The 14,986-nt window shown below is 50.6% G+C and overlaps 2 protein-coding genes across 2 annotated transcripts; one reads left to right on the plus strand and one right to left on the minus strand.

Annotated features, from left to right (window-relative positions):
• Positions 1-124: 124 nt before the first annotated feature.
• On the minus strand, positions 125-8,349 carry LOC149744577 (uncharacterized). The gene is given in 5 exon segments (XM_089902218.1): positions 125-320; positions 508-647; positions 649-671; positions 1,024-1,170; positions 6,347-8,349. Coding segments are annotated over 5 exon segments (915 nt in total). The 5' UTR covers positions 6,756-8,349.
• Positions 6,637-12,929, plus strand: ODF4 (outer dense fiber of sperm tails 4). The gene is made up of 5 exons (XM_089902212.1): positions 6,637-8,301; positions 8,738-9,015; positions 9,520-9,666; positions 12,277-12,408; positions 12,786-12,929. Exons 1-5 carry the CDS (start codon positions 7,685-7,687, stop codon positions 12,851-12,853), a joined length of 1,242 nt encoding a protein of 413 aa, XP_089758338.1. The 5' UTR covers positions 6,637-7,684; the 3' UTR covers positions 12,854-12,929.
• Positions 12,930-14,986: the final 2,057 nt, after the last annotated feature.

Raw genomic sequence — 14,986 nt, forward strand, 5'->3', positions numbered from 1 at the left:
GAGTGGGACCTTCAGAGAAGTCTAGTCTCGGGCGCGTGGCCAAGATGAAATGGGTGGGCCCGGCACCTGGCGGCGGTGAGGCGTCAGTGCCCTGAGAAGCTCGGGTGCAATTGCTTAGAGAGGCTTAGACGGGGGTTCTTGGGGAGGAAGTGAACTGGGCTCTTCCTCGGTGCTCTTGGAGTCTGGGTCTGACCGCTGCTGTTCGGACATGGACTTCAGGGTGCTCTGCTGCGAGACGCACCGGCGGTGGCTCAGCCGCTGCTCCATGGAGGGCCCCCTTTTGCCCCACATGCCCACGTAGTTTAAGTAGCTCAGGGCTCCTGGGGGTGGGGGCCAGATGGGCTGGTGGACTCCGAACCCCGCCCTAGGCCCCGCCCTGTCCCTCGAGGCTGACCTCCCCGGGGGTCCGCCCCAATCTGGCCAGAAGCCCTGCCTGGTATTCTCCCCGGGTTCCGCCCCCTGCCCTGCCGAGACCCCAACCCCTTCCTCCCGAGGCCCTGCCCTCACCGGCCCCCAGCGTCACGGCGCCGGCGCCCCAGCACAGGTAGGTGGTCGCCAGGTAGGATACCTGTGGCCTCGGTTGGAGCGTCTCGCAGTTGGCTACAAAGAGCGTCAGGCTGAGGACAACCAGGACCCCTGCACTGGGGGTGGGGCCAGAGATGGACACGAGGCTGGACAGGGACCCCGAGGCCCCCAGAAAGAGAAAAGAGACACATCCTCTCCCACCCTCCGTGACAAGGGCGCGCGCGCGCAAACACACACACAAGACAGAAAGATACCAGGAGGGGGCGGAAAGAAAGAGTGGGAACCAGGAAGAGAGTGAGAGGCCCAGCACCCTCACCCCGACTGAGAAGGATATAGAACTGAGAAACACACAGGGAGGGTGGGACGGAGAGCCCAAGAGGCATTCAAAGACAGAGACCCAGCAGGACAGAAACTCTGAGACACACAAAGCCAGAAAGAGAGCCCCGGGGAGAGATGCTGAGGTAGGGAGGGCATCCCTTCCCCCAGGGAAACACTTACCGATGCAAAAGCTGAGGGAACTGAAGATGAGGTCCGCCTTGTTAAGGCGGCGGAACACTGGCCGGAAGGAGAAGCCCATGGCCAGGAGGAGGACCAGACACAGGGTCAGGGCCAGGATCATGAAGCCCATGCTCATGTGGATGAGAACTGGAAGGAGAGGGGGAAGTGCCCAGGGTCATCCTCCCAACTCATCCCCACTCACAGCCCTGAGCAACATCCCCAACAGACACCCCCAAACTTTAGCTACAGACATCCTCGAAATCACCCCCACTGCCCTCGCCAAAGTCACCTCCGTGAAACCCCAAAATGACTCCCACTCTCACAAAGTCCACCCCGCGTACCCATAAAGTTAACCCAAAGTCTTTAAAAACCCACTTTCTTTAAAGATTGTGAATCACTATGTTGTACACCTGAAACTTAGTCAACTATATGTCAATTCTTAAAAAAGTCATCCCCACTTGCACCCTCAAAGTTGTGCCAAATCACCCTCTCTTACCCCAAAGTCAATCCTAGACACTCTCATGATCAACTCCACACATACCTCCAAGGTCACCCCACAGAGGGCCCTTGAGTCACCCCCACTCACATCCTCAAGTTCACCCCACAGAATCATCTCTATTATTTCTAGAGTCATCCCCACAGTCACCCCTAAAGTTATTCATACTCCCAAACGATGTCCCACAGCAAATTACATTAATAACCTTCCATACCAATCCCAGGCACTCCCAATAGCACTCTTAGTCACTTTAATCACCTCTAAAGTCACGCTACTTGTCTCCCACTCTTACCCCAAGTTTCCCTAATGACCCCACTCACACCCCCAGACCTCCCCAGGTATCTCAATGTCACCCCCATTCACACCCTAGAGCCCCTCACAGACATTCTCCAAATCACCCTCCTGACATCCCCCAGAGCACACACACAGATGTACACACAAGAAAATTTCCAAATACTCTAAAACCAAAGTACCTAAAAGACGTAATCACACTCGGTTTAAAATCGATATTTATCCAATTTGCATTTCAGTATGACAAGAGTTTCGGCTCCTTCTGAGAATTACATTTCTCCCTTTTAGCCCTTTCCTACTTTGCCTACTTTTGAGCAGTGCAAGACTATTTCAGCCAAATGAGCTAAGACTCCATTTGCTTTGTTTCTGGCAAACTGCACATATTACAAAATAGCAATAGTGCTCTCAGGATCAATCACATAATCCTGGTTGAGAGTTTTTCATGACATACCCTGCCCTCTGGGGCTACAGAGGTAGTCATGTGACTCTGGCTGAGCCAATCACAGTGCCCCATGACCCAGACAGTGGTGATTGGCTCAAACATGGGCACATGACCAAAGCCAACCAATCAAGCTCTTCCTGGGGACTTTTTCTAACTGAAGCTGTCAGGGACCAGCTCTTTCTTCTCTGATCAAGAGGATTATGAACTTGGAGCTGCCTGAGCCTTGGACCCAAGCTCCTAGGTGACAGGAGAACTGAGAGAGTAAAACTAAGAAGAAAAAGCAGACAAGAGGAGGAGAGAAAGAGAGTTGAGATGACACTCAAGTCCCTGGCTCTTGTCATCCCAGAGACAAGCCCACTCTGTAGTTTGGTCAGAAGGGACGGCCATTTGCAGCTTACCTCCGCACCATGCATTTCGCCTTCCTGCCGTTCCTCACTTGGAGTCCCAGTTAAAATCCAGTCAGTACGTTGCATCGCTCTAGTCACCACGCTTGGTTTGGGGGTAGGTACCTTGTGAGCCAGTCACACAGGACTTTTGCAGGAAATTTCTGCACTCTTTTTTCCTGCCGGACCTGAGGGCTGAGCTGTTAGCAGTTCTGCCAGTCATTCTTCTGTCTGCTTTCAGGTTCATTCCCCACCCTTCTCTGTTCTACATTACAAGGACTACATTTCCCAGCCTCCTTTGCTCACTGACTTATCTCTGTTTGGCTCATGGGAGGCACTGGCAAAAGACTGGCTCTAGGGGGATGGGACAAGCCTGGGTATTTATCCTCCTCTCTCTCTGCCTCAGTTGGTGTCTTCAGCCATCGATGCATTTCTTCTGTGATTGTAGCCACCTCTAAGCAAATCTCAGCATGAGTCTATGCCTTCCAGATGGCTCCAACTTCCAGGCTCCAGTAATACTACTTCTTCCCTTTGTTCTTCTGGCGTAGGGGCCTGGCAGCTTCCTGAGTTGCTAATCCCTGATTTGCCTCACCATTCCTACTCGGCTTCTCAGCTCTTCTATTACCCATGAAACCAATTCCCTATATTTACTTCCCTCTGAAGCACCTAGAATGATTGTTTTTTCCTGACTGGATCCTGCCTTGCCACTATATGGAGCCTTGAGAATGAAGCCCACTCAAGTAAGTAACCAAGAAACAGACAGACAGTAATGTCTGATGCGGTCACTTGGACCGCTGAACGCAGCCATATCTGAAAGCGTTTCTACCCCCATACTTTTTCACTTAGGTGAGCCTGTAAATTCCTTCACTCAAGCTAGTTCAAGTTAGAGTTTCTACCACCTGTGATCCAAAGACTTATGACTAATTCAGGTCCCTTCTGTAGGCTCCTGGCAAGGAGCACAGGATTCAGTACTGCCTGAATACCACCCACCAACATCACAGTCAAACCCTAAAACACACACACACACACACACACACACACAAAACCATAATTGAATGTTCGGCAAAGGTGGAGAATTTAGACTACATAAAAATCCTAAATTTCTGCACCTAAAACATAATTAAAACCTTCACAACCTATTTGTTATTTCTTATGCCAACCACAAAGCTTTGTATATTCTTAGCATTCGATACATGGTGATTTACCTTTAAAAGAGAACTGTAGTACTGCCATGTGTGCTTTTTAAATGATATATAAATAAATACATACCTACATATGTGTGTGTATGTATATATATTCTGATGTGTATATAACCACAGCCATTTTCTCATATATGCAGAGAATATGACCAGCAGAACACACAAGGGCTTAAAATGGCTTAGTGACATCGGTTGCCCCCAGGAAGGGCAACTGGGAGGGACGGGGGACAAAAATGAGAGGGAGACGTTTGCATTTTTTAAAATGTTGAACCACGTAAATATATTACCTGTTCAAATAAAATAAAAGTCACTTTTTTAAATTTTAAAAAGAAGGAAAATTTAAATTTTAAATATTAAAATTTTAAAATAAGGAAAAAATTTTAAATCACACAGAGGGATTTCCCTGGCGGTCCAGTGCTTAGGATTCTGCGCTTTCACCGCCAAGGGCCCAGGGTTCAGTCCCTGGTGGGGGAACTAAGATCCCAAAAGCCGCGTGGTGCAGCCAAAAAGTAAAATAAAATAAATTAAAGTAAAATCAAATAAAGTCACACAGAGTTAACATTTTAGAACAAATGAGGAATGTAATGAATATTCACCATTCTTTTTTGTCTTCCCAGCACCTTTGAACACCAGTCCTATGTTTGGGGAATTTCCCAATGTTTGTATCCACACTTCCCAGCAAGGAAACCAGCCTCTTACTGCTAGGACCTCAGCATGCGACCAGGTTCCACCAATAAAATAGAGCCACGCTAAACTTGGATCCGCAGCCGGGAGAAATAGTCGTGAAATCTATTCTAGTCGGGGCGGCTGCAACTACCTCCAGGGTCCTGGGGCAGCAGAGAAAGAGGTTCCCCAGTGGAGTCCAGGCCTGGAGAGACTGGGTTCCACACGTCAAGCTCCGGTGTGTGTGACCAGTCAGCCAGTCCTGATCACTCAGTCCCTGGAGCCCAGTTCCCTGGCCTCACAGAGAGTCTATAAGCTCCGCAATATCCTGTGTAAATCTATTTTCTGCTCAAACCAGCTTGAATTGGCTTCTGCTGCTTGTCATGAGAATCCTGACTTCCGTATGGGGAGCGTATATCAAAGCCTTACAGAATTTCATCAGCCCTTTTGAAGCACTGCTATTCTGCTCTTGGGAATATATCCCCCAAGAGGAATCATGCTCAAAGAAAGTACTGTGAATAGAGGGGGAAATTGTGCCCAGTTGCTTTTGCCCACCCAGCATCCAGTCCCATTCTTCTGGCAAGAGCAACTTGATATTGTTCGGAGGAACTCTCTGCCCACCCTCTGTCCTTGGGATTCTGACAGAAATGACCCCCTCCGTTGACTCTTTAAGAAAAGCATGTGATTCAGACCCAGGCAAACACAACATGACGTCCTCCTGACCACAGCAAATGATTCAGGGAGGAGTGAGAAATCCCAGGGTAGTTAATCTGATCCCATCGGAGCTAATCCTGAGACCTCTGTGTGAGGGCCACAGGAGAAAACTTATTCTCTTTTCTTCATCGTTGCTTACAGGAAAAAAATGGGCCCCGGGAGCTGCTGAGAGCCCCACTGCCACTGTATGAGCACAGCTTGCCTGAGGGCCCAACACAAAAAATCCTTCAAGGAGAGATGGCAAGAGACAGATACCTTTTGAGCACCTGGATCCCAAAGCAGGGACAATTTATGCCTGCAGACTTTTCCATAACTTGAAACCAGCTTGAGTTTGAGAGGTATGAGAGAAAGAGATACTCAGAATAAATAAATAAGATTAATACCACACAATATTCTGGAAGTTTTATGAGCACTTATTTGAGATCTGAAATGAAGGTAGGTACACCGGCTGGTGGGGTGGCGGATCCTTATAATAATAATAAGAAATCTGGGTGTAGCACTTACTATGTGCCAGGCACTCTTCTAATTCCTTTATGTGTTTTAACGTATTCCTCAGACAGCCCATGAATTGGTACTACTATCACTGACATTATAGAAATGAGGAGACTGAGGCACACAGCGGTGAAGGAATATGCCCAAGGTCACCCAGCTACCACGTGTCTGAGCCAGGATTCAAACCCGGAGCTCTGGCTCCAGGGCCTGGGCTGCCTCTGTGGCAATGCTCAAAAGCGCTGGAAACGCGGAGACCTACAAGGAGGCAAAATGTTTCTGGAGGAGCTGGAAGGCTCTTGTTATCTTAAAAAAAAAAAACCCCACCATTTTCAAAAGAGTGAGAGAGAGAATGATGGTGTCTAGCTATCTAGTCATGAGGCAGATTGGGTTTTGGCCAAGTGTAACGCCCATCTTCCCATGAGCAATGACAGTCCTGTTTCCTCATAAGCCCACATATAACTCCAGGAAGCTCCCTCCTAAGGCCTTCAGAGAATCTCCAGAGACCCTCTCAAGAATTCTAAAGATCCGCCCCCCCCAACCAGGAACACCCAAAGAGACTCCCCCAGAGATTCTCTCCCCTGATCATCTCCAGAGACCACTCCGCCCCCAGAGCATCCCAAAGCCTGCCCAGGCTCCTACTGACCGGTGACTTGGCCCAGGCTGGCGCACTTGTGCTTCCCGCAGCTGGTCCAGAGGCCCAGGTAGCCAGTGTAGGAGCCCTGCAGGTAGACCATACGCCCATCCAACACGCTGAGCAGCATCAGGGTCGCCAGGATGTTGAAGACAAGACACCAGCCCCGCAGGACAAACTTGCGGTCCTCCTCCCAGGAAGAGGCTTGATCCGCTGGGAAAGAATAGAGTTCTGGAGGCCTGGCTCTGCCTGCATCACTCTGTTGCATCCTAGTCTCCATCTTCGAACACAGCCACGTCTCCACCCCCACCCTAACCTTGCCTTTTACCCCGTTCTCAATCCCCTTCCACCCACAGCCATCTTCCCATCCCCACCCAAACCGCAATCCCAATTTCATCCCCATCTCTGTTTCCTGTCCCATCCCAGCACCATCCACAGCCCCGTGCCATCCCCAATATTCTCCCTGTCCTAAACCCTGAACACAACTCCATTCCCATCTCTAACCCTAATGCACATCTCCTCTCCCACCCACTACCCATCCTAAACCCAAACCAACTTGTTTTGTCTCCAACCTCATCTTCTGCTCCCTATTCCGCCAAGCCCAGCTCCATCTCCACTCCCAACACCATCCCCTTATCTCCATCCCTGTATCCCTGTCACATATCCCAGCCCAGGACACAGACGACTATGACACAGGTTCCAAAGTGTGTTCACGAGGCCAAGACCCATGGCGCCAAAAGAGTGAACACGGGTGGTGCACCCGACATTCACCAAGGGCTGTGATCTGCCAACCTTCCAGCTGGCAGGGACCCTGACCCCGCACTGCTCACTTACCTCCAGCTACGCTGGACTTCACAGGGTCCCTCCCACACACCAGGAGACTACCTTGGGGCCTCTACACCCTGAGTTCATGCTCTGATTCATGCTTCTCCCTCTACCTCTCTGACCCAGCCATAACCCCTTCTTGACCCAGTCCTGACCCCACCAAGACCCTACACTGAGCCCACCCTGACCCAGCCCAAGCCCCCATATCTCTCACATGGGGCTAGGGTGGAATATGAGTCCATGGCCAACGTCCCAACCTCCTGGAACTCCTCCAACTGTCATGGAACCTGCCCCCTGCCCCCAGGCCAGGCCAGACTGAAGCCCTGAGGACTGCCTTAGGACAGCAGGAGAGACCAAGAAACACAGAAGAGGGGACAGAGAGATTCAAACCCCAAGGGACAGAGCCTGAGCCCCGGAGAGACCAATGGACTTCCAGGTGGCCATGGAAATGCCTGGAAAGAGGGGATGAGGCAGTTGGCAGGTTGTTGAGTGCATCTGGGGACTGGCCTTGTCCCTCATCTCCACATGGCCCAGAGGTCCCAATCTGGCCAGCAGAGCTCTCAGCCAGAGTCCCTTCCAGTAGCTCCCAGCAACACCCAAGGCGAGACCCAAGACCCTCCGTCAACTACCTTCAGGCCCCGGATCAGTCCCCAAGACTCTCAGCCCAATGTTCAGGGTCGCCGGGTCAGTATCCAAGAGCCGCTGCCCAATGTTCAGGGTCGCCGGGTCAGTATCCAAGACACACCATCCATTACCTACAGTCGCTGTTTCCATACCCGAGGTGTTCCACCAGTTTTCCAAACTCGCCGCTTCAGTAACCAAAACCCTTCATTAACTGCTCGCACCCCCCTGACCAAAGTAAAATCAGTTACCTACAATAGTCAAATTAGTATCCAGCCAACGACCCAGAGTTTCCACTCAAGTCTTCAAAGCTCCAAGTCACCAAACCGGGCCAGAGTCGATGTCCCCCCATCAATTACTCACAGCCCCGAGGCCAGCGTCAAAAGCGTCGAATCAATTATCTGGACCTCCCAGGAGAGTATCAAAGACACTTTGGACGGCTCCCAAATCAACCAACATCCTCCAGAAAGCAGCATTCACAGCTTACCATCAGGCAGCTCCATTGAGAGCAGTCCTGGCAGGTAAGAGGCAGGAGTCCACGGGGTAGGCCAGATTTGGGGCCAGAATCCTGGGGGAGGGGCAACAGGCAAAAGTTAGGGACCAGAAGCACGGTCAGTATATGAGGCTAGAGGTTGGACTTAGGCGTGGCAGGGCTTGAAAGCTGGACCTGAAGGCTGGCCCTGGGTGGGGCTCGGCATAGAGGCTGGACCTATGATTCAACCTAGAGACTGCATCTGGGGGTGGCAGGGCCTGGAAGCTAGATCTGGAGGCCAGGGAGCCTAGAGGCTGTATCTGGGTGAGCGTGTCCTAGAGGTAGGACCTGGCGGATACAGGGAATGGAGAATGGACATAGGGAAGATAGAGTCTGAAAGTTAGACTGGGTGGGACTCTGACAGTTGGACCTGGGCTGGCTGGCTGGACTCGGTGCTGACCCTGGTGGTGGGCAATCTGCTGCAGGTCTCTGGAGACGCGTAGACTCAGCCATTCCCAGCTGCCCATGGGCTGGCGGCTGCTGCATGAGGCCAAGAAGATCAGTCGCCAGATGAGCCTGGGGCTGAGCCTGGCCGGCTTGGTCATCGTCGGCCTCATCTGTCTGGGCCAGCCCTGGATCCACTTCCAGGTGCCACTGGCGCCCCCTGGGGACCCTGCTGGCTCCCAGACCATCCCCATCGATACCATCTTCTTCGTGCGGTGCTCTGACATCTCCTGCCTGCCTGAGTACGACCAGAATGCTTGTAAGGCCTGCCTTATACTCACCATTCCTGGGACTCCTCTTTCCTCTTTGTTCCAGAGACCCCTTTCTGCCTCCCCTGGGTTGGTCCTCCCTTCTCCCCGGAAGGGTCCTCGCTGCCTCAGAACCATCCTCACTGCCCTATGCTCGTTCTCACCCACATGCGAGCCGTCCTCACAACCTTAGCATCTTATTCACTATCATGAGGCTTTTTCACCCCAAGGAATCTGTCCTCATCACATCAAGTCGGTTTCTCAATGCCCACCCCACTTGTCACTGCCCACCCCAACAACCTGTCCTTACTGACCTGGGGGATGTACCCTCAGTGCCAAAGGCATCTGCCTCAAGATCCCTTCTCTAGAGCCCAGTTTCAATTTTCTTAAAAGGGGGATGAAGAATGTTCAAGGGAGAGGGCTTAAGCATACTCCCAGACTCCCCGGAGACCCTCTCCCCCGTGCTCGGGGCCTGAGGGCCCATCTTGGCGTTCCTGATTCTCTTCCTTCCCCAGATTTGTTGGACTTTGCCTGGGCCTTCCTCCTCATTGCCAGCATTGCCAGCTTCGTCCTCTGCGTCATCCTCATAAACATCACCTTCTCCACCAGTTCCAACATGCCCGTGCTGGACCTCTCCAACGTCATCATGAGTCTCCTCACAGGCACGGCACTGAGATCCTTCCCTGAGGAACCAAGTCAAGGAGTACCTCGATCCCATCCCCATCCTGACCTTCATCCCCAAGCCCAAGCCTATCTCCCTCCAAGTCTCCAACCCATCCCAGTAAAAAAGATCAACTTCCAATCCAGCCCCATCTCCAGCCCCAATACCAGCCTCCACTTCACCTCCCATCTCCATCATCAACAAATCTCAAACTCATTCACATTCCCTTCTGTGATGTCCATCTCCATCCCCACCCCCATTCCAAGTTTATCTTCTTTCCAATCTCCAAACCATCCCCATTACCATCTCCAACCCCTTTACAAACCTCAACGCCCAACTCCACGCCTGACCCTCCTCGAGACTCATTCCAAATGCAACCCACCCCTATCGACTATGGATCTCAACCTCAGACTCAACCCCAATCCATCTCTGATCCCATCTTCTTCTTAATCCCCAACCTCAACTGCAACCACATCCTTATCCCCTGCGGATCTCACTCTCAAACTCAACCCAGCGCATTCCCAACCGCATCTTCTTACCCATCTCCAATCCATCCTCATCCCCAACCACGACCCATGCCCATCCCCTAAACTCATGCCTCAACCTTAATGTCCATCACTCAGACTCCAACTACCCAACACTCAACCCCATGTTCAGTTCTAACCCCATCCCACGTCCTATCTCACCACCAGCACCAGCTCTGTGATTTTGTTCAAGCTACTTAATGTTTCTGAGCCACAGTTTTCTCATCTGTAGGATGGGGATAATAAAATTTCCTACCAAGTGAGAGGTAGTGAGGATTGAATTAGAAAATGTCAGTACGTGATGGTAGCTATTTAACTCTGCACACATCCTTACCTTGATAGTACTCCCACTCCCTTCCAAATAACTCAAAAAACGATAGTCTAGTTTTTCATTTGCATGCCAAATTACACTTTTTAGAAAAAGGGAGGCAATTTAATTTGGAAATGCAGGATATTGTGTTCCTGTCTCTTGTAATAATTGTTCACAACTTTCAGTTACATCAGAAGAACATTCTTGGGCTTCCCTGGTGGCGCAGTGGTTGAGAGTCCGCCTGCCGATGCAGGGGACACGGGTTCGTGCCCCGGTCCGGGAAGATCCCACATGCCGTGGAGCGGCTGGGCCCGTGAGCCATGGCCGCTGAGCCTGCGCGTCTGGAGCCTGTGCTCCGCAACGGGAGAGGCCACAACAGAGGCCCGCATACCGCAAAAAAAAAAAAAAGAGCATTCTTGGAGAGTGATAGTAAGTCCAAGAAGAGAGAACACTCAACTTCCTGTTTTCTTGTTAGTAAATGGTATTTATCCAGTTTGTCTAGTAAATCTTCCCAATTGTTTAAACATAAGGTACAAAGTGTAGAAAACACCCCTGTTATATGTCACCTAAAATAGGACATTTTTTCTATAAGAAAATCATTTCTGGGACTTCCCCGGCAGTCCAGTGGTTAAGACTCCATGCTTCCAGGGCAGGGGGCACGGGTTCGATCCCTGGTCGAGGAACTAAGATCCCGCATGCCGCGTGGCATGGCCAAAAAAAAAAGAAACATTTCTGCCCATTCCCCCTTTTAATGAAATGGAAAACACCTCCTATATTATTTTGCAATAACAAAGAAAAAATTACCCAGTACTCCGTTACCTGAGAGGGGAAAAAATGAGTCTTTTCCTTTTCACAAATTATCTTTAATTCATGTTATTTCAAAATAAAATTAAAATATCCAGAATGACTAAGTCTCTTGCCACTGCTTCAGAAGCCCAGAATTAAAGACCCAATATAGTGATGATGATCTCAATTTTTTTTTTTTTTTTGGCTGCACTGCACGGCATGCACGATCTTATTTCCCCGACCAGGGATCGAAACTGTGCCCCCTGCAGTGGAAGCACGGAGCCCTAACCACTGGACCAGCAGGGAATTCCCAATAATCTCAATTCTTGAGGACACACTGTGTGCCAGGGAATGTGCCAATCTCAATAACTCCTCAAGACAGCCCAAGGAGATGGGTTCTACGATTATGCCCACTTTACAGATGAGGGAAATGAGGCTCAGAGAGATGGAGTGACTGCCCTAAGGTGGGATAAAGAGGCTGCCCTAAGGTGGGATACAGAAACGGGACAAGAGTCGCAGTCTGTTAGCTCCAAAGCCTGTGGTTTTATTTTTTTATTTTTTATTTTTTGCGGTACGCAGGCCTCTCACTGTTGTGGCCTCTCCCGTTGCGGAGCACAGGCTCCAGACGCGCAGGCTCAGCGGCCATGGCTCACGGGCCCAGCCGCTCTGCGGCATGTGGGATCTTCCCGGACCGGGGCACGAACCCGTGTCCCCTGCATCGGCAGGCGGACTCTCAACCACTGCGCCACCAGGGAAGCCCAAAAGCCTGTGGTTTTAGACATCAACATTGCCTGGTTAAACACCAAGTCTTGCCCTCCCAATCTCCTCCACCAAGACATTGTCAGGAGCCTGTTTTCCTGCCTGTGAGCAGAGGTTCATGGAGGTAAAAGCAAGTGGGAAAGTAAGGAACAAGACCCTGGCAGCCACACAACTATGGGCAGGGGTCCTCACACCCCTGATGCCCGGCCTCCTGACACCTGTGCTCATACAGGAGCCAGCATGATATTGGGTATCCTCTTCTACCTGATGCAGGCCCATGAGTTCCTGCAAGAAGGCATGACCTACAAGCTGGGGTGCAGCTTCTACCTGGCATGGATCGGCGTCTTCCTCTTCCTGATAACTGGTCTGGGCTGGGGTGGGGTTGGGTTTGGGGTTTGGGCATGCGTTCAAGGATGCAGATGGGGACAGGGTGGGATATGGTTTGGGATGGGAAGGGGACTATGGACTGGGAGGACTGGGTTGAGTAGGGAGATGGGACTGGGGATAGGCCTAGAGCTGGATGTAGGGGCGGGGTCGGGTTTGAATTTGGGAATGGGTTGGGGACAGTGTAGAGAGTGGTGCTGGGTTTGGGGACAGTTTAGGGGCTGGGGCTGAGTTTGGGTTTAGACATGCATTTGGGGACATGATAGGAGGTATAGCTGGGCTTGGAGAAAGGACTGGGGTCAGGCTGGGGCTGGTGAACTCTGCGCCTCACCCCCTTTGCTCTCTTCCTTCCCCCAGGTTTCTTTTCCTATCTGAACTACATGAATTTCTGGTCTCTCCTGGCGATCCAGGCCATCTGGACTTAAGACATGAGAATGTCCTCACCTCAGGCCTGCTCCCACGGCTCCCTGCCAAGCACCTGACAACCCTGCTCTCTAGCCCCCTCAGTCCCCTCTGAAACACCCCCCCAACTCAGATTAATAATCTGTATTTTCAAATAATCTGCGTTTTTCACCCAGAACATTCTTTTAAGTTCAGTACCTTATAAGTGTTCCCTGGAAATGCCACGCCTCTCTGGGGCCATCCCTTGAGCCCTCTGGGGAACAGGGATAGGTGAGGGAGAGACTCGGGAGGGAAAGAGACAGGAGGTGTCAGCAAACAGGCTGGCTCCTGGTTCCTGGCGTACAGATGGTGCTCAGTCAATGTGTGTTGAATAGCTGATTCTCTCCAAGCTCTTTGGGCTTCATCCTTCACTTTTGTGACCCCCGATAATTTGCCCCTCCTGAGGTTAATTCTCCTTGCATCCACACTTCACCTCTTGCCTTTGCCAGCACCTCCTGCCACCACTCCCTTTCTCCTCCCCTAGCCCAATTCAGGTCTATTCCTTTTTTTAACTTAATTTATTTTTCTATAGCATCCCATTCCTTCTCTATTTATTTATCTATTTTTTTGCGGTACGCGGGCTTCTCACTGTTGTGGCCTCTCCCGTTGCGGAGCACAGGCTCCAGACGCGCAGGCTCAGCGGCCATGGCTCACGGGCCCAGCCGCTCCGCGGCATGTGGGATCTTCCCGGACCGGGGCATGAACCCGCGTCCCCTGCATCGGCAGGCGGACTCTCAACCACTGCGCCACCAGGGAAGCCCTCTATTTGTTTATTTTAAAGGCTGTTATATGTAGCCAATTTTTGCATATGGTTTGGAGGATAATGACAGCACAGTTGTTCCTCGGTATCCGGAGGGAATTGGTTCCAGGACCCCCCCCTTGGATAACGCAATCCGGGGATGCTCAAGTCCCCTATATAAAATTGCAGGGTATTTTCATGTAACCTATGCTCATCCTCCTGTACATTTTAAATCATCTCTAGATTACTTATAATATGTAATACAATGTAATTGCTATGTAAATAGTTATAAATATAATGTAAATGCTATGCAAATAGTTGCTGGGACACACAGCAAATTCAAGTTTCGGTTTGGGGAACTTTCTGGAGCTATTTTTTCCCCCAATTTTTTTGATCCGTGGTTGGTTGAAATCGTGTATGTGGAAACTGTGGATACAGAAAGCCAATTGTACCTTAATCTAGTTAGAGTTTAGTCCATAGTATGTGCTCATTAAGTGTCGTTACAATAACTCTTCCTCTGGTCTCCCACAAAAGGCCCTCCAATGTGTTCATTTTTAACAAAAAGTGAGCTGCAACTATGTGCCGGACATGGGGTCTACAGGACTGACCCAACTGGACACAAATCCTAGTCTTTAAGGAATTGACAATTCAGCAGGGAGCCAAAAAGAAAAAAAACATGCCCACAAATAGATATGTTAGGAGATAAGAGCTATGAAGAAAAATAACAGAGGGTAAGGGAGACCAGTCTGGAAAGGAGAGGTCTGTTGTATAGAGCAGACGGGTGAGGGCTCTATGCTAAGGTGACATCTGATCAGAAACAGGACTGAAGAGAGGAAGAGAGTTATGGGGATTGATCGGGGGAAAGAGTTCCAGGCAGAGGAATCAGCAAATGCAAAGGTCCTGGGGTAGACATGTCCTTGGCAGGTTCCAGGAAGACCAGGGAGGCCAATGTGCTAGTGTAGCCCTGAGCAAGGGAGAGGGAGGAAGGCAATGAGGGGAGAAAGGGAACAGGGACCAGGTCACTCTGGGCCTTGTGGGCCACAGTGAGGACTTTGCATTCCTCTGAGGGAAGCAGGAATCAGTGAAGGAAATGTGTCACTTACGTGCAGAGTTTAGGTCTCTTACTTCAGACCACAAGCTTCATGGAGGAGTCTCCTCACTAGAAGGAAGAAAACAACCCCAATGACCCGGGGAACCAGCTAAACAAAGCGCGTTCTAGTCACACAAGGGAATTGCTTAAGGAATGAGGTCACTCTGTGTACGATGGGGAGAGACTACTTATGGGACTACTGGAGTTAAAAAAAAAAACAAGCATCTTTACCCATAACGTCTGTGTGTATATCATAAAGTAAAAAGTCCACACCAACTTGTTGACAAT

Source organism: Delphinapterus leucas, chromosome 20 (assembly GCF_059928025.1).
Source record: "Delphinapterus leucas isolate spDelLeu-1000000601 "Yukka" chromosome 20, BTC_Dleu_Yukka2, whole genome shotgun sequence".
NCBI classification, from domain to species: domain Eukaryota; kingdom Metazoa; phylum Chordata; class Mammalia; order Artiodactyla; family Monodontidae; genus Delphinapterus; species Delphinapterus leucas.